At 40.2% G+C, this 23,469-nt stretch overlaps 1 protein-coding gene across 6 annotated transcripts in view; it reads left to right on the top strand.

The window, feature by feature from the left end:
- The window catches only part of KIAA1549L (KIAA1549 like), a 234,456-nt gene that overhangs the window by 132,288 nt on the left and 78,699 nt on the right, over positions 1-23,469 (top strand). For all 6 annotated transcript variants that reach the window (XR_013540902.1, XR_012082440.2, XM_072985815.2 and 3 more), the window contains exons 11-13: positions 2,311-2,474; positions 15,248-15,438; positions 19,403-19,530. Coding sequence is in view for 4 of the 6 variants with exons in the window: in XM_072985815.2 (XP_072841916.2) it covers positions 2,311-2,474; positions 15,248-15,438; positions 19,403-19,530 (483 nt within the window). In the remaining 2 variants the exon portion in view is untranslated. The remainder of the gene's footprint in view (positions 1-2,310; positions 2,475-15,247; positions 15,439-19,402; positions 19,531-23,469) is intronic.

Raw genomic sequence — 23,469 nt, 5'->3', positions numbered from 1 at the left:
CAGTGTTGGAACACTCACCAACCCCTGAGGTAACTGGTTCCACTGTCGTGATGTGGGGGACAGACAGACAGACAGACAGACAGACAGACAGACAGACAGACAGACAGACAGACAGACAGACAGACAGACAGATATCCGAGAAGATTTGGTTTTGTAAGCATTGGGAGTGTCTTATTCAGCTCCAAAAGCTGTGGCTTTGGCAACTCGGAAACCTACTCCATCAGCATCGAAAGGAGGAGACCTGTCATGGAAAAGATGCAACTGAAAAAGACCAAGACTATAACCAAACAAGGAAAGCATCTTGCATCAGTAGCAGTCTGTTTTTCAATGCTGCAGCTTTTAAATGCACAACTAAAAGAACAGGAAGAATTTGTGTGGGCTCCATATCAGAGGAAGACATAGCCCTGTGTCTTTTCCCAGTGCCTCCTCACATTTACCATCTTGGAGCCATATGACACAAATATTGGGGAAAGACTGCATTTCAACCCACTAAGAAGTATGCTGAGAAGCATAAATACAATACTAATACTTTGGTGACCTCATCAACCATAGTTTGCAGTGCTTTCTCAACATGGTGGACAACATCAACAATCTGCTCCTGGAGACATATCTAATATCCCTACAAAATGGCACAATACCAGACCTCAAAACCCTAAAGCTGACACCGTGGAAGATTCATTAATGATCCAGAATACCGGTTGAAGACTGAAAGCCCTCCACAAGGAAAGCCTACAAATATAAATGGAACAAATTTATGTTTGCTAACTCTGTGGGAAAACAGACAGTCCTAAGTTTCCTTCTACACCTGAAAGAAAAGAGACTGTCTCATGCCTCATGGAAGGTCTCCATCTCAGCCATTGTTGTGAACCAGAAAAGAAACTCACCATTTTCAAAAAAAATGTACATTAAAAAGATTCCTCAAAGGCTTATAGAATTTCTTCCTGGATGTTAGAGTACCAATTACCTCAATGGTCTCCTCCTTTGGTTCTTCATCAGTTGACAAAACTGCTGTTTGAACCAATGGTCACTTCTGCTCAGCGTCTATGACTCCTAACAGATAAAACAGTTTTCTTGATTGCTGTTACACTGGCCAAGTGAGTGAGTGAGCTGGGAGCATATGCTGCTAGTCTCCCTTTTTTGCAGATCTTCAGAGATCTCTTTCCTTCTTGAGGTTGTAACAGATTTTCACATAAATCAAGCTTTGTTGTTCCCAACTTTCTTTCCAGGCCCTACTACCAATTTATAAAGAACACGCTAGATGGCTGCAGAACTCTGGCTTTGCTAACAAGGCGAGTGGCAGGGCAATCATTTTCTTCACAGAGGAATATCCAAATGGCTTTGGATATCCTCTGTTGGCAAGAGAACATTCCTTAAAAGGACGTTCTGCTAGGGCACTTGCTGCCTTGACAGCCTTTTTAGAGGGAGTTCTAATGAATGACATCTGGAAGGCAGCCATGTGGTCTCAGCCCCTGGCCTTCATCAAGCACTATAGACTGGATGATAGAGTGAAACTTGACACATCTTTGGTCAAGCCGTGATCTCATCAGTATTGATATGACATCTCACCAACTGTTGACCCATTAGTGTGAATCACAGAGACCATGAAGAAGATGGACAGGTTACTTATCTGTAACTGTAGTTCTTTGAGTGATCATCTGTGAATTCACACAACTCATCCCTTCTCCCCTCTTTCTGTCACTCGTTGAGTTTGATACGGTGGTGGACATGGGGACTGGGCTTAATCGTTAGGTGGAGGAGCATGCGCTACATGATGGCGGGAGGCTAGCAACTTTGTTCTAGGCTCTGGAAGTTTCCAGGGGCTTTTGTGCAGGTGTAGAACAACCCATTATTGTGAATTCACAAATGACCACTCTGAATAATTGCAGTTATAAGTAAGTAACATCTACTTCTATAGATAGCTCTAGTTGGAGACTGAATCCAAGACCTTTTTCCATGCCAAGCATATGATATACCACTGAGCTATGGCTTGTCCACAAATTGAGCTTGAATTGATATTGCTTACATTGTTGTTGTTTTTATTTCTGTTTTTCCAGTGACTGATAGTAGTGGTGGTTGTTTAGTGGGGGAGGACAATAGCAAGACTGGCAGAGCCCAATATGCATGCAAAAACATTCAAGTTGGCAGATGTTTTTAAACTTTTAACACCTTAACTGGAGAAACACCCATACCATGAGCAGAAAGATTGTTTTGGAAAACTGCTTCTAGTAGAAGTAGATAGTACTGGGCTTGATGGGTCAATAGCATGTCTTTAAATAGCTTTCCAAGCATTTTTTCCCTTGATTTCTCTAGCTGTGGTAAAAAACCCACCCAACAATCTATGGATCATTGCAGCTGTGCTGGCACCCATTGCTGTAGTTACCATCATCATAATCATCATCACAGCTGTTCTATGCAGGAAGAACAAAAATGACTTCAAGGGAGACACAATGATGAACCTGCCACAAAGAGCCAAGGTATGTAATTTTAATTCGAGACTCAGAAATGCAGAGTTGTTTCTTCAGAGTCACATTGTTCAACCTACTGTCCTAGCTGCACAAAATATTTCCTATGGCAAGCTTTACCAAATGCTTAAGATAATGATCTGTGCTCAAAGACATACAGAATGCCTACCCCATTTATACAAAAAGGCATTCTTGATCGCAGCTGGCTGTTTTTTAATTTTTTTTGTCTTTGTGTCCCTGTATGTGTGTGGGGGTTGATGAAAATGAAATAGGCACAAGAGATCTGCCATAAACCTCACTTATTCACAGTAAGAAATTGGTCTGCATTTTGCACCCTCCCACATTGAAGAGGAAGATGTATAGGTACTTAAAGTGTGTTTAAAAGAGTTATGTTTGTTTGCTATTGAATAAGTTAGACAGGCATCATGGGTATGCAGAAGCAAATTCAGAGGCAATACTTGATTCAAAAGAACCTATTTCCTCCACAGTCTCAAACTGCTGTCATTCAGCAACTTCTACCAGGGAATCTCAGAAAACCTAGACTCTATATATCACATTTCTGGAACAGCCAGATAACTTACTAGTGCTGTATCAATGTCCAGGCTGTAACCAGCCTAAGGAGACTAATAGGACAGCATGATTATAATTCGTCAGCTGGTCAGTATTGCAAACCAATAACTCAAACTGGTTTCACTGTGTCATCATGGTAAATAAAACCTCCTGATACCATGTTTTCCCCAAAATAAGACAGGGTATTACATTAATTTTTGTTCCAAAAATGCATTAGGGCTTATTTTCAGGGGATGTGTTTTTTTTTCATGTAGAACAGTCTACATTTATTTAAATACAATCATGTCATCTTCCTCTGGTTGCTGCACAATGGTGGAGGGGTGGGGATTCATTTAACTGGGGTTTATTTTTGGGGTAGGGCTTATATTGCAAGCATCCTAAAAAATCATACTAGGGCTTATTTTCAGGTTAGGTCTTATTTTCAGGGAAACAGGGTAGATATTAAGTGGTTTTTTGTGACTTTGTTTAAATTCTGATTCTAAAGGAAGGAGCTTTTAATGGAACATTAGAACAGTAAGTCCAAAATCAATATGCCACAATAAAGATAATTTTTTAAAAGATCAGATTAGTGAAATCAGCAACATTATTTAAAATGTGAACATACTGTAATAATATGCTAATATCTCATTACAGTTCAGCTGCAAAAACAACAAAAATGAATCTGAGCTAAGTTCCTTTTTTTAAATAAACATTTTAAAGGAACAGAACATATAAATGGTGAGCTTTTCAACATGGCTGAACTGAAAACTTTTGTGATCTATCTGGACTTATCCTGGTATCAGGATATAGCTTTATGGCCTATTCCATTTCCTTCTGCTTTAGGAAATCCTGTCCCTTTGGTAAAGGTTAGTGACCCTGAACAACCCAGAAAATGATTTAGATTCATGGTTTACTAGACCAAGGACCTTCTGCCAAACTTCTATGGCTTGTTTTTTATTGTTTTTAAGCTGGGTGTTGGGATTTGGGGCTGAATCTAGCATCATGGGAGTGGGTAGTGGAAGCTTCCATTTCCTTGGTACCTTGGGCCCTTTCCACCATCAGCCCCAAATTTGTTCCAGAGATTCCTCCAACCTTCTTGCACCGATTTTGTTGTGTCTGTGTATGTTTGGGGCAGGTAGCAGCAAGAGGTGAGTGGGTGGGGGAAATTCAATGTGTCAGTGGTGTATGGTTTGCTGGCTGGAGGAGACCACTTGGTATTATAGTCCAATACGTTTTTTATATTTAGCTTCAAATTTATGGAAAACTATTTTGTTTGTCCATTTCATGTGTTTCATTGGTTGGATGAATTAATGTTATGTAGAAAAGGTGGTTGAGTGGATAAGTAGTACAGCGGTGCCTCGACTTATGACCGTCCTGACTTATGACCATTTTGAGTTACGACCAGCTCCGGCCGCAAAATTTTGCTTCGACTTGCGAATGGAGCTTCAAGTTACGACAGGAAAAAGGTGGGGGGAAAGGCGGGGAATTTAAATTGCTAACCATTGGTCAGTGAGGAGGCTGCTTTTTTGTAGCCCTTTCGCCCCAACGGTTAGAGAGAGTGCATCGGAGGAGGCTGCGGACTGCCTGGTGCTGCCTTCTGCTTCTGAGTAAGTACATTTATAGGGTTTTGCAGGGTGGGTTTGGGCTTGGGGAGTTATGTTTCTGTGCTGTGATGTTTTTTGGTGTGCTTGGTGTGATCCCCCCAACACCTTCTGATTGGGCTTGCTTTGTTGTTGTTGTTGTTGATGATGATGATGATGATGATTTTTTTTTCCAGTCCCAGTGCGTTCTGATGGGGCTTGCATCTTTTTTGGTAATTTTTTTTCTGGCCCCAACGCGTTCTGATGAGACTTGCATTGTGTTGTTGTTGTTGTTTTGTTTTGTTGTTTTGTTGTTGTTTTTGGTGATTTCCCCCCCGGCCCCAACGTGTTCCAATGAGACTTGCAATTTTGGGGGGTTTTGGTGATTTTTTTTTCCTGACCCCAACGCGTTCCGATGGGGCTTGCATTGTTTTTTTTGTTTTTGGTGGTTTTTTCTCCTTGGCCCTGGTGTGTTCCAGTGGGGCTTGCAATGTTTTTTTTTGGGGGGGGTGATTTTTTTTTCTGGCCCTGATGTGTTCCAATGAGGCTTGCAGGGTGTTTTCTTTGGTTGTAATTTTTTTTTTCTGGTTGGAACAGATTAATCGTGTCCCAATGCACTCCTATGGCCATTTCAAGTTACGACCATCGCTCCAGAACAGATTAAGGTCATAAATCAAGGTACCACTGTATATAAAAATAAAGGGAAGAAAGTGGAAATGCTGCAATGCATGAAAGTCAACGCACAATCTTAGATATTTCTAAGGGAAGTCTTACTGAGAGCGTGTCCCAGGACCGCGCGCCTAATGGTGCGCGAAATTCTCAAATTGTATCTCTGGCCTTAATATGGTAAATAGGAAAGCCAATTAGATTTGCATAAGCCTGGGAGTTAGGAAAGTTTTAAGGATCAGATCATACTTTTGCACTATTAAAGAGCAGGCCGGGTAGGTGGGGCTCGTCAGCCATGGAAGGCACCCCATCTAGGAGAAGGAAAACTCCGATTTCAAACCTCCACTGCCTTGTGGCTATATCCACTCATGGAAAAGGCTTCAGGAGTTAACCTCGAGGCAAAATCCGGAGCTGGAGTCCCGAAGGCAGCTTGTGTCGTTCTGCCAACTCCTGCGACGTTGCTGGAACCAGTTGTATTGGCTCTTGCCTTTCCATTGGACCATTTCAGCAATGTGGAGAGGGGGGATCTGCTGCTTGGGTAACAGCCTATCCTCCATATTACCTTACCCGGGCTTCATGCTCTGGAGAGGACACTCCTCGATTCAGAGCATGTTACCATAGTCTCTCGAGACTGAAGGATGCCTATATACTTACTGAGTTTGCTGTCTTAGTCTCAGGTTGAACGGCCAGCTAAGTCTTTAGTGTAATTGATTTGGGTACTTGCACAGAAATACTTATGACTTTGAAATGTCATTTAGCTTTAAGGAGCCAGAAACAAGAAACATAGTTCTTGAGACGTAAACTACATACTTCTACAGTTTTCTTTTTTTTTAAAACAATTCAGATCCTTTTACCTCTCTAGACAGAGCTAATAACTGAATAATTTCCTAGACAAAATCATGAAGAAAGATGATCCACTGAAAATAAAATAATATGAGACCCTCAGACAGGTTGCAGTGCATATGTTGTTGGGAATTCCAACATTTCCCAGAAAACTCTCAGGTGTTTGTAAATAAGAAAACCAGTGATGACAAATAAGCTTCTTGTCAAATAAGTATAGTATTGGGATGTGTTTCAGGTGCATGCTAAAATGTATGGATGGCAGCCTAGAGGAAGTGATTGTGTGTTGTACAGTGTCCCCTTCTATCCTTGGGCATGAGATTCTGTGGAATCTGTGCAAGAGTTTGCCTCTGATCAGATCTTTAGCAGTTCTAGGCAGAATGGGAAGGATCTTGGTCTGAAAGCAAGGAGGTAAAGGTAAAGGTAAAGGTAAAGGTTCCCCTTGACATTTAGTCCAGTCATGTCTGACTCTAGGGTGCGGTGCTGATCCCTGTTTCCAAGCTGTAGAGCCGGCATTTGTCCATAGAGAGTTTCTGTGGTCACGTGGCCAGTGTGACTAGACACACTGTTACCTTCCCACCGAGGTGGTAACTATTTATCTACTTGTATTTTTACACGCTTTCAAACTGCTAGGTTGGCAGGAGCTGGGACAAGGACGGAGCTCACTCCACCACATGGATTTGATCTTATTACTGCTGGTCTTCTGACCTTGCAGCACAGAGGCTTCTGCAGTTTAACCCACAGCACCACCATGTCCCTGAGAAAGCAAGGAGAGCTGCTGCCATTTAATATTTCCAGTTTTGATTAGGCATGGGGTATTCATATTTGTATCCCTGGGGATACAAATAGGAATAGCAACACCACAGTTGCCACAGAGGCCCATTTTCTCCACCCAGAGCTGTCCAGTCCACTCACCATTTGTAGCATGGTGCTCAGCTCCGTTGTCGCCATCATCAGGACAATCGCAGAAGGCGCCTGTCTGGGCTCTTCCCCTCCTCCCCGTGCAGCTGACCACTGTGGTGCAGAGGCAGGATGGGAAGTCTCTCTGCAGTGGTTGGCTGTGCGGGGAGTTGGGGAAGAGCCAGCCAGCCTTCTTTCACGATTGGCGTAATGACGATGTCAGCGGAACCAAGCACTATGTTGTGAACAGTGAGTGGACTGGCTGGTTCTTCAGGAAGGGAATGGGCCTCCATGGCACCTGCAGTGCCGCTATTCATATTCAGCCAAAGATACAAATACAAATAGCCCATGTTTATTTCTGAGTTAGATGGCCCAACAGTCAGACCTAGCATAGACGTTTTCCTCTGTTTCTATGTAAAATGAACATTCTGAAAGTGGGAAGTTTGAACATTACAGTGAATAGAAATTTCCAATCAAATTTAAACTCTTTTATTTACAACCTTTGGATGTAAATAAACAGTGGACCAAAGTCCATCTGAAATGCGTGCGGGACTTCCTCTTTGCTGATGATGCAGCCATTGTTGCCCACTTTGCTGAAGACCTCCAACAACACATGAATCGTTTTAGCAAGGACTGCCAAGACTTTGGACAATCAGCCTGAAGAAAATACAAAACATGGGCCAAGGCATGGACTCAGCTCCCTCTATTACCATCTCCACACAAGAATTGGAGGTTGTTCATGACTTTGTGTACCTTGGCTCAATGAGCTCTGACACTCTCTCCCTAGATGTCGAGCTGGATAAACGCATTGGCAAAGCAGCTACCATGTTCTCTAGACTCACAAAGAGAGTATGGCTTAATAAGAAGCTGATGGCATATAGAGCCTGTGTCCTGAGCACACTCCTATACTGCAATGAGTCCTGTTCCTTTTGTGCATGGCAGGAGAGTAAGCTGAACACCTTCTATATGGCTTGTCTCCGACACATTTTTGGTATCACCTGGCAGTTCCAAACAGAGTAGTCCTAGAACGAGCTGGAATTTTTAGCATGTATACATTACTGATACAGCGACGTCTACATTAGCTTGGGGATATTGTGAGAATGGCTGATGGCCAGACTCAAAAAGATCTCCTGTATGGAGAATTAGTGCAGGGAAATTGCCCCAGAGGGAGACTACAGCTGTGATACAAGGATATCTGCAAGCGGGATCTGATGGCCCTAGGAATGGACCTCAACAGATGGGAAACTTTGACATCTGAGCGTTCAGCCTGGAGGCAGGCAGTGCATCATGGCCTCTCCCAATTTGTAGAGACCCTTGTCCAGCAGAAAGCCACTCCCGAAAGCAGCAAAATCAGGGAGCTGGACGGGGGACAGACTGTATTTGTCTTCAGTGTGGAAGGGATTGTCACTCTCTAATTGGCCTTCTCAGCCACTAGACGCTGTTCCAAGTCCTTGATACAGAGCACGTTACCATAGTCTCTCGAGACTGAAGGATGGCTACACACATTTACAACCTTGTATGCTATCTGTAGTCTGAATGACTGGCAGGGACTTTTCAGCACTAACCAATTGTTCCTTCCAGCTTTTGAATTCAAAGAGAGCCTCTCTGGTCAATTTGTGGCAGTTGTTTGTTGCTCTTGATCTGTTGGATTGGTTGTGAGTATATGTGCAGTAAAAAAGCAGTATGCATAAGTCTGTAATTTCAAGAAAGTAAAGAAACATTCTAGTTATTTCTTGTCTTGAGACTTTAAGTGCCAGTTAATGAGAAAGGGCTTGATTCTGGGCAACCTGAAGCCATTCTCCTCTGTGGTTCTACTGTGTAGCAGAATTTTACTAGAACTTGGCCACATAAATTACTTCAAATCTTTCATTTCAGTAGGTATAAAATCGTGCTTAAGGACGGGCTCGTACTTGGGTGCTCTCCAGAATCAGACCTAAAACTGCTCTTCTAACAGGATACACAAGCTGAAGACCTGGTATTTTCAGGGCAGAGTAGATGTAATATGTCAATAGGATCTTCCAATGTTTAGAAAGTCTTAATAGAAGTTGCGGAGGAGATTAAATTAGGACTGGGATTGTTGCTTTGTTTTGATCTCTTTTGTACCACCTTCACTTCTTTGTGAAATTGCCTAATACGGGTGTCATACAATAGCAGATATGTAAGGAGAGTTAAATGTGTGAAAAGGAATGTCAACCTCTTCTTCCCAGCATTGTGATCCCAATGAAACATCTTCTACTCTGTGGCTACTATTAGCAGTTTTAAAACTGCAGGAATAGTTATTTATTCACTTCTAGTTCTAGCCTGTCATTTCTGTTGGTTTTGCTAGGGCCATTGCTTTGAAAAGCACGCTTTGAAAAATATAATTAAAAGCCTATTTGTGCATAAGGATAAAAAGACAAAAATTATTCCCATTTTGATTTATGTGCTTCAGTGTGAAATGTTTGATTAATGATAGTAGAACACTTTTTTTTTGTTTGCCTGCTTGGAATTTTGGTCTATTGGGCATAACAGTAATTATAGTTGCTAGCAGAGTATAAGCAATTCAGACAGTGAACGGTAGTGTGTGCAAAGCAAATTTAAATAATGTGTTATTTGTCTAGTTCAATAAATAGATAGATAGATAGATAGATAGATAGATAGATAGATAGATAGATAGATAAATAAATAAATAAATAAATAAATAAATAAATAAATAAATAAATAAATAAATAAATAAATAAATAAATAAATAAAATGCTTGCAACTATTTTCGTATAAGAAACCTGCTCTGTGAAAATGACTGGAATTGGATTACTTATCTGTTATCTACCATTTCTGTTTTAATGTTACATTTAGTAAATTTGAAATCCATGCATCTAGCAGAGTGGCTGCAGTTGGGTTTTTTGGCACCATTTGATTTGGAAAACATGCATACATGATTCAAGCCCCAGAAAGAAAAGCCTTCTTGGTCTGCTGCTTGTATCCTTGCGGCGTGCTTCTGTCTTACTTGCGGTGCTTGTTCTGATTTCACGTATCAAGGGGGAATAAGAAGCGTGGTGCTGCATAATCAGTGCTGCAGTCCTCCTGCTGCTATTGCTAGTGACAGACGTCTATGCACTGCAGAGTTTTTGTATAGAAGAGCTGCCTGCTGGATCACCATGTAGAACCCTCCCTCCTTGAATGAATGGCACTCAGTGAATTAATGGAAGGATGGAGGTGTAATGGATCATTCAGCATTTGGTACTCCAGTATACAGTAGGAAGTGAAACAGATGGGTTTCTGCACCACCCAGGCCTGCTGTGCTGTAAGAAAAGCTTTTCAAAAGAGACTGGGCAAATGACTGTAACTCGGAGAAGATCAGTGGCCGTTTTAAAAGCAGTGCAGTTTGTAACATCTGGAGAGTTTGTAAATCTTGATTGATTTTGAACAACTGGGATGATCAATATTATACTGTGTGACATTGGTTTTATCTGACTGAGCTACATAAGTGGGGAAAGAGGGATTTTTGACACAAGAAGCAAATAAAGCATGCCCATAAATATGCTTTAGTTTGTCCATGATGTCAAAATAAGAATAGCTGACCATGATAAATTTACAAGTAGCTTTTGTCAGTAATCGTAGAGATAAATGATTTAAATTGAATATGTTGGGTTTTTATCTTTTTTTAAAAAATATTTTAACTTGTGATTATGATTGGTATCTCTGTGTTAAACCTTTTTTCCTTTCAATTAATGAGATGATTTCAGAGATAGTGATTTTATGACTGGCAGGAAAAGGCAGTTATATATGCCATAATGTAATGCCCTTGCATGACATGGTATATTCCTATTATCTTAAATATAGTTGTATGATGTTAATTTAGTGAATATATTTCTTTATGACTCCATTTGTTCCACTCTATGAGTACAGTACTCTCTTTTGCTGATCTCTGGATCTGATGTGATCCAGCCACCTACATTTTGTGTTGAAAATCCAATGAAATGGGCACATTGTGTTGCTGAAAAGATTTATGTACTTATTTTGGCAGCATGCATATTTTAAATTGCTGTAATCTTGCACGTTTTTTATTAGAACTAGATTAATCGTTTTGCTGAATTAACTTCAAAGTAGGGCCCTAACTGGTTTAAGGCCCGTAATGTGAATTTGCTGTTTAAGAGTCAAAGCTGGCATGATAACTGTGCCCATTTGTCTGACATGAGACAACTTCTTGCTTCTCTCCTGTGTGCCTGTGCTTAACGCTCACTTCAGCCAACCGTCCCATCCCTACACCTCGAGAGAGGAAGGACCATGACCTCTAGAGGTGTTCTTTTAGCTGCAAGTCCCAGAATTCTGCCTGGGGATTCTTGGAGAATTCTGGGAGGTGCAGTACAGAAGCACAAGTCTGCACATGCCTAAAAATTACAGTGCAGATTGGACAACTGGGATTTATACAAACATTAGCATCTTTGAGTGTAAATGCCTATGTAGATATTATGATTACATGTATGGATATTGCATGCACAGGACCTGCTGAAGTTGCAGTAGCCCTTCCACATGTATGAATGTGGAACTAACATCCTAAAGGAATGTCATATCATCTTCTCTAGCCTTGCAGTCCATATTCCTTGCATTCTCCCATTCTATACATTTTCATTTATAAATAATTCCCAGTAATTTTTGTGTTAATTTTTTTTCCCAAAGTGAGCATACTTTGGGCAGCAGTCTGAAAAATACCCAGAGGAATTATAAACACTTCAGTGGAAAATATAATCAGTGGAAAATCATGCTGTGAAAAAGAGCAAGTAATTGATGGCCAAAGGTCAGCCTAAATAAGATTAATAAAGCGGGTGGCGGTGGGTGGAGATGGGAAGTACAATGGTTCATTTTCTTATGCTGTTTCACAGATGGCAACATTTTTATAGCACAATGGCAGCGGAATTCATAGGATTAATTTGTAACCTGTTTCGTGTAAAAAAAAAAAAAAACCTGTTGTGTGCATAGAAAAAATGGGTAAGAAACTTTGTCCCTACATTTTTTTCCAAGTTGTTGCATTTTTTCTGTTTTAAAAATGGAGAATAAGGAAGAATTATATGGTACAATAGGTGGTTAATGCAGTTTCTATTTACTGGTTGATTGCATGAGTAACCACAGGTTGATTTGAGGAATGAAAGAGGTGGCATGTGCATGAACTTCGACTGCCTAGCAGATTTCTTTGCTTTTGAATATATCCAGGTTTGATAGAGAAGTGAGATCTGTGAAAGGAATGCAAAAATATTTGAAGGGGTTGAATTGGAACTCCTGCTTATCAAGTACTGTCTTCATTTTCCCTACAAGTGCTAACAATTTTCACTCATATGTAGGAAAAGACATCTAGAGCTTGGGACAGCCCAAGTTGAAGTTTTGATGGTCTATTTTCTATGAAATATGGCAGAAGCGATTGACGTTAATGACGGAGTGGAGTTCAGAATTGGAAATACTGTATATTTTGGACACTGAGGTTCTTGGACCGAAAACTCCTGCATCAGTTTCAAATTAGCCTCAGGCCTTCAGACTCTAGGCCAGGGGTCTCCAACATGCGGCCCGGGGGCCATTTGCGGCCCGTCGGATGATAGTTTGTGGCCCCCGACTTGCCTGCCCCCCCGAAGTCTCCACACGTCTTTTGTTGTCCAGAGTAAAAAAAGCAGCCTTGCCTCGCTCGCCGGCTCTCTCACAAGACATCGCCTCTTGCATCCTCCATCCAGAACTGCAGCCTGCCTGCTGTCTTGAGGGAGAGCCGGTGAGCGAGGCGTGCTGCCAGCCCTTTTCCCCAAGCACCTGAGCCGTCGCCCAGCGATGCCTGAGAGCAGAACTTGCTCCCAGCCCATCCTCAAAGAGGGCCTCCAAGCCACCAACAGCAGCTGCCCCCGCCACCACCTCTTCCAGGGAAGTGGCTCTCTGTCTCTCTTTCTCTCTCGGCACCCCCAGCACCAGCCCGGCCAGCGGCCACCTCAGCGACCAGCGGTGCTTCTTCCTCCTCCTCCTCCTTGTCCTGCTTCAACCGCCTCAGCTCTGGAGGCTGCCTGGGCTCGCCTCACAAAGTTTACTCCTCCATCGTGGTGGGCGTAGCTGCTGCTGTTGAGTGCGCCTTTTTTTGAGGGGGGGCCTCAGAGGAAGGTTGCCAGACCTCCGTGTGCGTGTGTGTGTTTATGGGGGGCCCACCCCATTCTGTTTAATTTTGCGGGTACTGATGGGGGCTTTTCTACTTTGGCAAGGCGATTCTGTGAGGTTTTTTTTTAAATTTTATGTTGTGCCCTCCCCACCCCAGCTAGGCGGTTGCCGGCACTCCCTCTCTTCTCTGCTTCTTGGTCCTGCTGCTGCTGCTGGTGGTAGTGGTAGTGAAGAAGGAGCTGGAGGAGGTCGTGGCCAGTGACGAGGGCGCGCACACCCCTCTTCCTCCTCCTCCTCCTTGGAGCCCCAGCTGGGCTAAGGAAACCCTGGGTGGCTTCCTCGGGCTCTTGCTCCACTTGGTGGAAAATCTGATGAGGCCCAGCTTCACCCAGACTCTGCCTCCAGCGGTCCCCAGGTAAATTGAATTTGAGACCCCTGCTGTAGGCTGACCTGGATCTGTATACATTTTATGCCCCTACAGTGAGGCATGCATGCTGTGTCTTTTTAGGCAGTAGCAAGAGCCGATGGCAGACACAAAGGCTTCTGGTCCTGAACCAATGCTAAGTATTTTCTTACCATGTGGGCATTCATTCAGAACCGACAATACCTTCTCTGTTTGTATTAAGCAGTGTGTTAAAAGTATAAAAATGCAGACAAAAACAGATTGAGACTATAATCCAAATAATAAATATGGCCAAGGGCTGGCTCAGCAGACTCTGGGCCAGCTGAAGTAATGCTGAATCTGATCCCCCATCCCTGCCCCAGTCTAAGGATGTTGCATCACTGAAGACTATCCTGGCTCTGGCCTAATTGTGTGCCAGAATGCTGTCTGTGTCTCACAGCTAAAGAAACCTTGGATCTGGTGTGACTCAGCTTCTTCTTTTTGTTTCCTCTTATCCACCCATTTTGGGGCTCTTTTGCCAACAGGTCTTAGCTGGCAAAGTAGTTGTGCTGGAAGATTGCTCTCCTGGCAGCTGTCGGAAAATCAGGCAGCTAAAGATGGTTGTGTTGAAATAGGGGCATTTCTGCCTATTATAAATGCCCTATAGTGAGTATGTTTTTGAGGCAGGATTGCACTGTTGGTAAGAATGCAGTTAAATTAGAAAGAAAACAAGGATAATTTTAGGACTAGTGTACGTGCTGAATTTTGTGCGCCTCTGTGAAATGTAATTTATTGTCACAAGTTCCTGAACAGGAGCTAATCTTTACATAAAGCAGATGGTGTTGTGTATTATAGACAATTCCGTGCCATTGGTGAAATTAAAAATGGATATGTTCCAGCATGTACTGAACACAAAAAGCTTTAAAGAATAATGCTTCACTTCAAACTCAAGGTATTCCACTATGCAGTTCAAAAAAGAAGGCAATGTATGTTACTGGTTTACTGGTTCATCATTTATTGCCAGGTGTTTTCATTCGTATTCTGAAGCAACCTAAGAGTGAAACTTAATATTGCAACATTATGTTGTTCTAGATGAGAAAAGTGTTTAAAGGTACTGATTTCAATTAGGCTCAAAATATCTCCCAATGCATTTTCTGTCTTATTCATATTGTCTATTCAAACAGTGTATTTACTTGTCTAAGAAACAGTGACTGAAATCCTGTTGGCATAAGTTACACTGTTAGGATTTCAGCCATAAGTATTTAAAAACAATCCTTATTTCAGATATTTTTCTATAATCCTTCTTCTTTCCTCCTTTCCTTTTTATTGATTTGATTATACTGAGTAAATTGTCTCTGTTAAAATACAACTGTGCAAAATATAGTTTCGCTGCACTTAGAGATTCGTTTCCCTGATTCTGGCTGCAGCTGTCGTCTCCTGGCACTATTTTGACTTCTTTACTCTCCTGCCTCATGGCTACATTTTCCTAAGCTGCTCATTAGTTGTGCTGGCTGCAGCAGTCTATACAAAGATGATGTTGATTAAAAAACAAACAAACAAAAAACACACACCTAGTTCGCCATAGCTGAAGGTGGGGGAAGAAAATAATGTAGGATGGCCTGTACTAGGGCCATGTAGGCAACAATATGGTAGCTCATCCGGATTCAAAACAGGCAAATAATGGAACCAAAGCAAAGCAAGGTAACTAGTTTTTCTGCTTTAAGCTAAATAATATATGAATCTGTTTTGTTTTGCTTCTCTAGCCAGTTCAAGGCTTTGACTATGCCAAGCAACATTTAGGCCAACAGGGAGCGGAAGATGAAGTTTTGCCTGTTACTCAAGAGACTGTTGTGTTGCCGCTTCCTGTGAGAGATGCTCCAGCTTCCCAGGAGAGGGATATTATTCAGGATGGAAGCATGGCTAAAACTGCCAAGTCCAATGACATAAGAAAGAGGTATGTATTGACAGTGGCAGGATGAGTTGAGCTTAGGTGATAGTTGCTTCATTTTGAAACTGCTGAGGAATGAATGTTTTGCTCTTGACATCTCAATGTTTACAGTGTTCACAGTATTTGTATCCTGATATTATCAGGAGAAAAAAAGACTGCCTGGATTACCGTGATATAGTTCTGCAATGCATAGATTTTCTGAAGAAAATGTGACTAATGTACGCCCATTTGAAGGACATCCATTCTGTTCCAGATGGATTATAGTCTTTGTCTCTCCAGTCCAGGGGCCGGTTCATAGTTCTGAGATGTTTCTAGATCCAGTCACTGGAGCATCAGCTTCCACTGGAGGACAGCTTCCACTGAACAGAGTGCCATTCATCAGCTGCAGTTCTGAGAGAAACCAGCCACAGTGGCTGCTGTTCTGATAACTTTAACTTTGAGCTATCAGGCAAAAACAAAACAAAACAAACAAAGAAGACAGCAAAACCATTGTGGCACCTTAAAGACTAACTCCTATATTTTAATGTGAGCTTTTGTGGACAAGTCCACTTCCTCAAACAGTTTTGTCTTCTTAATTTTTTATTTTCTTTCTTTCTTTTTTTGTTTTGTTTTTGTTTTTGCCTCATGTGCTAGCACAGACTAATGGGGCTACCTCTTCTAAAATTTAACTTTAGACTGTTACAATGGACGGTATACAGGGCTACAGTCACAGATTGCATGAATGTTTCAATCATTTTAAAGTATTGTTGCTGTATTGCTGCTAATTTGCTAATTGGTATTAAGTCAAGGAAACATTTCTTCCTTACCTAGACAACTAATCAGTAAAAATCTTTTCATCAAAAGGAGTGTCCTCAGAATTATTATTTTGAAAATATATCCACTTGCCACCTCAGATACCAATGTTTCTCGGCTGCAGTCCTGTCGTTCACTGCTTACCTTAGGCTTACTGTGGAGAAAATGAATGATTTGGCAATATGGGAAAGAATGTGTTTCCTTTTTATGATAATAACATAGTGCTCAGACAAGTCTTTATTTCAAGAAGCTTATAATTGAAATTTCAAAAAGGAGATGGGTAAAGAAATGGCAGGCAAGTGGAAAACAATGTGCGTACTCTTGCTTTTATGCTTAGGGTTAGTTTTGATAAATCACAAGGTAATAGTTTGATAAATCACAAGGTAATAGTTCCTCAGTATTGATCAAAGACCTTAGGCAACTGCAGAGCTGTAAAAACTGATATTTCACTGTCAACTGATGTCTGATGAGATAAAGTGATGGCTGAACCCTCCTCCTTAAGAGTCATATAAACCTCCAAGGAAAAATCAGAAGCCTGTGTTAATCACAGCTGTTATTATCCCCCCAAAATGGTTAATTCCATAATGAAACCAAGCAGTCATTGACAATTATATCAAAATTCATCTGAGTGTCAAGGCATGTGTCATTTCATTATTGCAATAATTCCAGGCAACATCACCTTGTCTAATTCTACAAGCTTTATTTATCTATGTTCTATAAACACAAAATGCTTCAAAGTTATTGTAAAGATACAAGTCTTATAGCTATGAAGAAAACTATAGGCACATATATTTAAAAATATATGAATACTAAACTTAAATTGCAGGCAAATACTTAAGTTAGAATTCAATCCAAAATACAGGAGCAAAAGTACAGTAAAGTATTAAAACAATGTTTTAAGTTACATTGTATAAATTTAAGCGCTTATAGTAAAAAAAAAGGCACATTTAAAAGCTGGTAATATATCTTAAAATGTCAACGTTCTTAAGAATATTAAAGAAAATGACTTCCTGCACTTTCTGTAATGTCAAAGGTTTTGTAACTCAAAATCTGGCAAATTGACACCATATTGATAACACTATTGTTATGACTAAAATTTTACAGAGCTTGGAGGAATAAAGGCTGGTAACATAAAATATCTAGAACCCTCCAAACATGGAAAACCAGAACATAATAATTTTAAAGAGTAGAAATTATAAAATCTGTATCCTTTGTTGATATTTAATTGTTGATATTTGCAAAACAAGTTCAACTGGCACGATAGTTATGATACAGTGACCTTGTTCAGGTGGAGCTAGCTAATTGGTTTGAAATTACTATAGTAGACTGTTGTTTAAGCCTCAATTTTAGAAGCATTTTCATATTCAGGGCTACCTCTTTCTTAACCCCCTTAATTATTTTAGCACTTTATACACACCAAATTTCAAACCTTGACACTGTCACATTCTTTTAATTATGAGGTTGAACTTACAAGAATCTTCCAAAATAAGAAGAATGACTAAAATAGGGTCTAAGAGGAACAAGACTGATTGAGATAGCTGTCACTTGATGTATCTGATAATGAAGATATATACTAGAGATGGGGGTATTTGTATACGAACATCCCCTAACAGGTGGAGATAACGAGGATCTGGCCCCATGGGGTTGGACTTCCACTCATGATTCCACCACTGATGCAAGCTTGATGAAGCCTTTGTATCACTCCGTTGTCTGCAATGGATTAGCCACTCTGCAACCTGGCAGAAAGGCTCATCATCCTGCCTCCTGCCTGGCTGATCCATTGTGGACAATGGAGTGATAGGAAGGCTCTGTTGAGCTCGCATCAGCAGCGGAATGGTGAGTGGACAGTCTGGCCCCATATCCACCTGTGGGGGGATATTCGTATTCGTATATGAATACTCCACTTCTAATATATACATCTTTCAGACATTGTGTTATAGTTGCCAGTAAACCATAATAATTCAGCATAGTATGAATACCTTAGGCTTCTGAACTCTGACTTGGCTGATCTTTGGCACAACCATAAAGAAGAGACTTGGAATATTTGTTCCTGTTTTCAGCTACGGTAATTGTGATTTGTTGTTATGTTTGAATCTAAACAAATTGTGGTTAGTTTTAATTGTGTTAACTTCCTACCGTGGTCTGGATTGCTTTAAGGAAATATACATTTTGCTCTTAGTAGTTTGCACAAACGGTGGTTAGATGAAAATGGAAGTGGATACTTGGAATCTTTGGTGGGTTTGGATAATGAACCTGCTATAATATTGTGACACCTTAGGCTAACATATTTTATTTGGCATAAGCTTCGGGGAATGTAGCCCACTTCTTCAGATGCAGTCTGAAGAAGTCACCTATTATCCGCAAAAGCTTGTGCAAAACAGAACCAGGTTGTCTTTATAGTGACCCATGACTTTTTTTTTCCAGTTTTGCTGCAGCCAACCAACAAAGTGATCCTTCTGGAAATTTCTTCTGTACTCCGTTTGCTTTATTGTTTAAAAATGCAAATGCATATAATTTATACATGTTGTGTAGGTGCCCAGGTGTGTAAAATGTAAAGTAAATATATATTCATAATTGAATGGCTTTTATAAACTCAGTGATGAGAGAAATTCTTGCAAAGAATAAAGGAAGGGGTCCTCCCCCCATGTACAGGCCATTAAACAGTTCCTTCAGAAATACAGCTGCAGAGTTATTCCATACATGAAAATATATGAAATATAGCTGCAGCAACTTTTCAAAAATAATGTTGAGGCAAATGTCAAAATTGTTTTATAGAAAAAATACACACCCAAACTCTTGCTCTTTTATCCTCTGTAAGATTTTCCTTTGTCATTATAAGTTTATTTTAAGGGGGGAGAGGGATTCAATTATGAATTTGCAGAGATCTCAATTCTCAGCGCATGCACACACACACGCACACACACACACACACACACACACACACACACACACACACACGTGCGCACACACACACACACACATTCATACGTACACGCAATATAGATTGCTCCTTGCTTTATTGTTTCTTTATTGCAACATATTTTAAATCTTTCATTCTTATATAAAAATCAGATGTGAAAAGTCAGTGATGCAAACCAAGCAAATGTGATAACCTTGAAATGAGGAATATGCAGGAGAAACTTACAATCTTCTTCCTTGTTGCTATGGTTACTTGCAGCAGGTCGCCTAGTGAGAATGGTTCTGTCATCAGCAACGAATCAGGAAAGCCCAATTCAGGCAGAGGCTCTCCACAGAAAGTAATGGCACAGCAGAAAGTGACAAAAGAGGAGGGAAGAAAGAGAAATGGTGAGAAATGTTTCATGATGAGAAATCTACTATGTGCCTGCCCATTTCTCCCATAGAGATAGGTTACTTCAAAAAATGCAATGTTGCAAGCCAACCTTTTTTAAAAAAAGTATTATATCTAATAATCATTTGTGCATCTAACCTTCTGTGTAGCTGCATTGCCTTTTGTTCCATTGTCTTTATTCGCTCTTTTTTTGCTCTGTAAAGTAAGTCCCTTTGTCACTGAAGTTAATAGTTGAATAACATTTTGCGAACATTAGTTTATTCTTATAGTGCATTGAACCAACAGGACATCGTGTTTTGTAAACATGAACCTGATTTGTATCTGCAGCACACAGAATCTTTGTTTCTACTTTGGTGTGGCTTTTAATTGGCCCAGACCCAATAATGTGGTTCAGTTTGACAAATTTGGGTGTGAAGAGGCACAATTTCCTTTTGAGCTTTTGTTTGCTCTTTGTTCATTTAGTACCCTCTTTTTAGCACTACCTGCTATGGCTCTAACCTGCACACGTTCATCTAACACATTATATCCAGCTGCTGCATCCCTTTGTGATTTAATGAGAACTGGTGTTTCTTTCCAGCGCTCTGAGAATGGTTCCTTTTCTTTAGATTTTGTTGTTTAGTTATCCTCAGTTGTAAATGTTTTACAGTGTAAATGGATATATGAGACTGTGGTTTTATAACATCTTCTGCTATCTAATTACTAGTGAATGACTTGATCATAAAATTTTCAGTCCCTCTTTAAAATGCACGAAAAGGAAAGGGCTCACATTTATGCAAACGCAGCATCACTAAACATGACTACTTGCTTTACAAACAGCATAAATACATTGTGGAAGGTTCATAACAAGTGATAGATGTTAAATATCAGGATGTTTGGCCTCTATCCTCAAACCATTTGTTCTGAAATAAATCTGTTTAACTCTTGAATTACCCTCTGTGTTAAGTTGTCAAACACAGTGAAGCAAATATTGCAATATCCCTGGATTTGTAGGTTCAATAAAGTTTTCTTTTTCTAGGACTGATGTAAAAATCAGCATTACTGTATTTTACAGGATGTTACTAACTGTATGAAGTAATAAACCTATAGTAGCAATTTTCTTAAAGTTCAGATGGTTGCTGATTTATGTATGTATATTTTTTGTTTTGTTTGTTTTTCCTTTGCCATTTAGGTTTTAAATAACAAAAAAATTAACAGATTTTCATTTCTAAATTAAAATTATATTAATATTTCATTTAAGCAAAAATGGGTACCGCTTTAATGCATCTTTACCATAAATATAGTGGCTGTTGGACTAAATAATTCATTGTTAAGCTCATGTTATTTAAAAAAAATCATTGTATTTGATAATGACTTGAGTCTAGTAACGTTGAGTTAATTGACTTCTGTTCTATTGATTTCTGTCAATCCAGTGATTATAAAAATTTTGCTAGGATGGTATGCCATGGTTGGAATCCTGTTGTGCAACTTTATGGCAGTAAAAGACTTTCAAATTTTTGGAAGTTAAAGACTTTCCCTGTTCTGCTGCCCCATGAAATTTTTAATTCCTGAAAATCTGCTGAGGCTGATGACATCATCAGCTTTATGCAGTACAAAGTTACACAACAGAATTTTAGCCATGATCTCCTTGGGTAGCATCAAATTAGTGTCCATTAACTGACAGAAATATTCTATCAGTAGACTGGGAGGGGATTTATTTCTAGTGTTTCGTCCCTAGTCCTTCTCTGACCCAGAAGGTTCCCTGCTTATCTTCAGCAAATTTTGGGATCTACAGAAGACTTCAGAGGAGAAGGGAAATAATTACATATCTCCCCCACTCTAGTTCTGTAGCCTTGTTGCACAGTGGCATGCAATATTGCAGGCAAAACTCTGCTCATGATCAGTGTTAGGTACTAGTGGATTCTGACAGCTGGCTTGAGGTTGACTCATACTTCCATCGAGGTAGGAAAATGAGTGCCCAGCGGGGGGTGGGGGGTGGGAGCAATTTGTAGCCTGTGTAATCAAAAAATTGTAAACTGCCCCTAGAATGCTTTAAGCACTATGGGGTGGTATAAGTAGAACACTTTGCTTTTTTTTGCTTTTGTTAATAATGTGCCATCAAGTGAGAACTTGAGGATATTTGATAGATAGACCGGCTAAGGCTTTAATACCCAGTGTGGTGCAGTGGATGTGACTAGGACTTAGGAGGCATGGGTTCAAATCCCCTTTTGACCATGGAAACCCATGGGGGGCGTGGCAGTGGCGAACCCACTCTTTAAATATCTCCCTTACTTTGAAAGGCCTATTAGGGTTGCTATAAGTCAGTTCTGATGTGATGGCATCTAACACCAACAACAATGCATTGTTGTAGTCTTCAGAGTTAGATATTTTTTCTTGAAGACAAAAATCGGAGTCTGAACATTGGACTAACTGCTTTTGCTATTCACACTGATTTAGGGGCTCAGAGTTAGATTGGTTCATTAGTCGTCATAGTAACAAACCAATTTTAGATTATGTTCCTCTGACATTTAGTTAGATGGAATTGACAACATTCTGTGGTTATGTCTAAGAAATAAACTCTAATGTAATTCTTCGTAAAAGATTCCTTAGTTTAGGTATGCAGCTTTCTGTGTCAGCCCTCATGTCAATAAAAAAGTAAACTAGTAGAAGCTGAAAGTCTTGACCAAAGGACTAAATACTTTGGGCAGATTGACCTGCTATAGTCAGGATTGAGTGTCAGGATTCCTAATAGTAAACAGATGTAAAATCTCTGTCTTTAAAAGCTTAATCATAGAAAGTAACTCTTGGTAGGACACTGAGAACAGAAACAGAATGGGATAATTCAGCTGACAGATTTTCTTTTCTCCAACAAATTCCTCCCTTGTTTCGCCAACAGCTTCATTTTTTAGAAGGTAGAAGAAACAACAAGGGGATCAGCTATTGTTTAATTGGTCCTTACCAAAAAAGGAAGAACTTGTCAGCAAGAAAGAGACAGTGGGAACTTTGGATGGACCTGATCTTGCCCTCTTGGGATTTGTTCTGTTAAGGAAATGGAAAACTAACAGTAGTGTTAGTCTACATTCTGGACTTTTAAAGAAAATCTTCTTTCTATCAACTTAAGGGAAATAATAAGTAGGATTCCATGTTCAGAAATACTCAAAAAGAAAGGATTGGCAGATTGGGAGTTTCTTAAAGGAAAAATACTGAAGGCACAAGCACAAAAACTTCCTATGAGAAAGAAAAGGTGACATCTGAAAAAACAGAGATGGCTGCATAAGGCACAATCAGGTAGCCAGTATTTCTCAGGAGAAGGTCTAGAGGGCTATAACTCGGATTGAACTCATACTTGGAAGAGAGGTTAGAAACAACAAAAAGGGTTTTTTTCAGCAACACTGCCCAGACTTTCCTGGTGTGGGTTTATTAAGTGCTCTTTAAAGCCATACATATTGTGCAGATGATTTAAAAAATTTCAATTAAAAAACTTTAACTTTTTAAACATCATAGAAAAACATTCAAAAATCAGCAAACATGAGGCAGGAACAAAAAAACGGAAAACATTCGTCTTGCGAAGCAAGGCCATAGGAACATTTTTCTTGCGAGTCATCAATCCCCATTGCGAAAACCATTTGTCTTGCGGGTTTTTTGACCTGCGAGGCATTTGTCTTGCAAGGCGCCACTGTACTTTTTGAACTATCTGGAACATTATTCTTTTCTATTTTTACATATTGTAATATCTTCAATAAAATAATAAAATAATAACATTTTACAACCGTTTAGTTGGGAATAAAAGAGTGTTGCTGGTTCTAAATAAAGGTCTTGCTTTGACCACCTACTGGGTGGTATTTTGGTATTCCTATCTAGCAGGGTTGGTATACAGGCTAAAACACTGAACCTTGTGAATTTTTGGTAACTCCATGAAGTACTGAGGAATCAGTACCAGGCAGGAAGATTTCTCCCAA

This window comes from Pogona vitticeps, chromosome 1 (genome assembly GCF_051106095.1).
Source record: "Pogona vitticeps strain Pit_001003342236 chromosome 1, PviZW2.1, whole genome shotgun sequence".
Taxonomy (NCBI): domain Eukaryota; kingdom Metazoa; phylum Chordata; class Lepidosauria; order Squamata; family Agamidae; genus Pogona; species Pogona vitticeps.
This window is presented reverse-complemented; position numbering and strand designations above follow the sequence as displayed.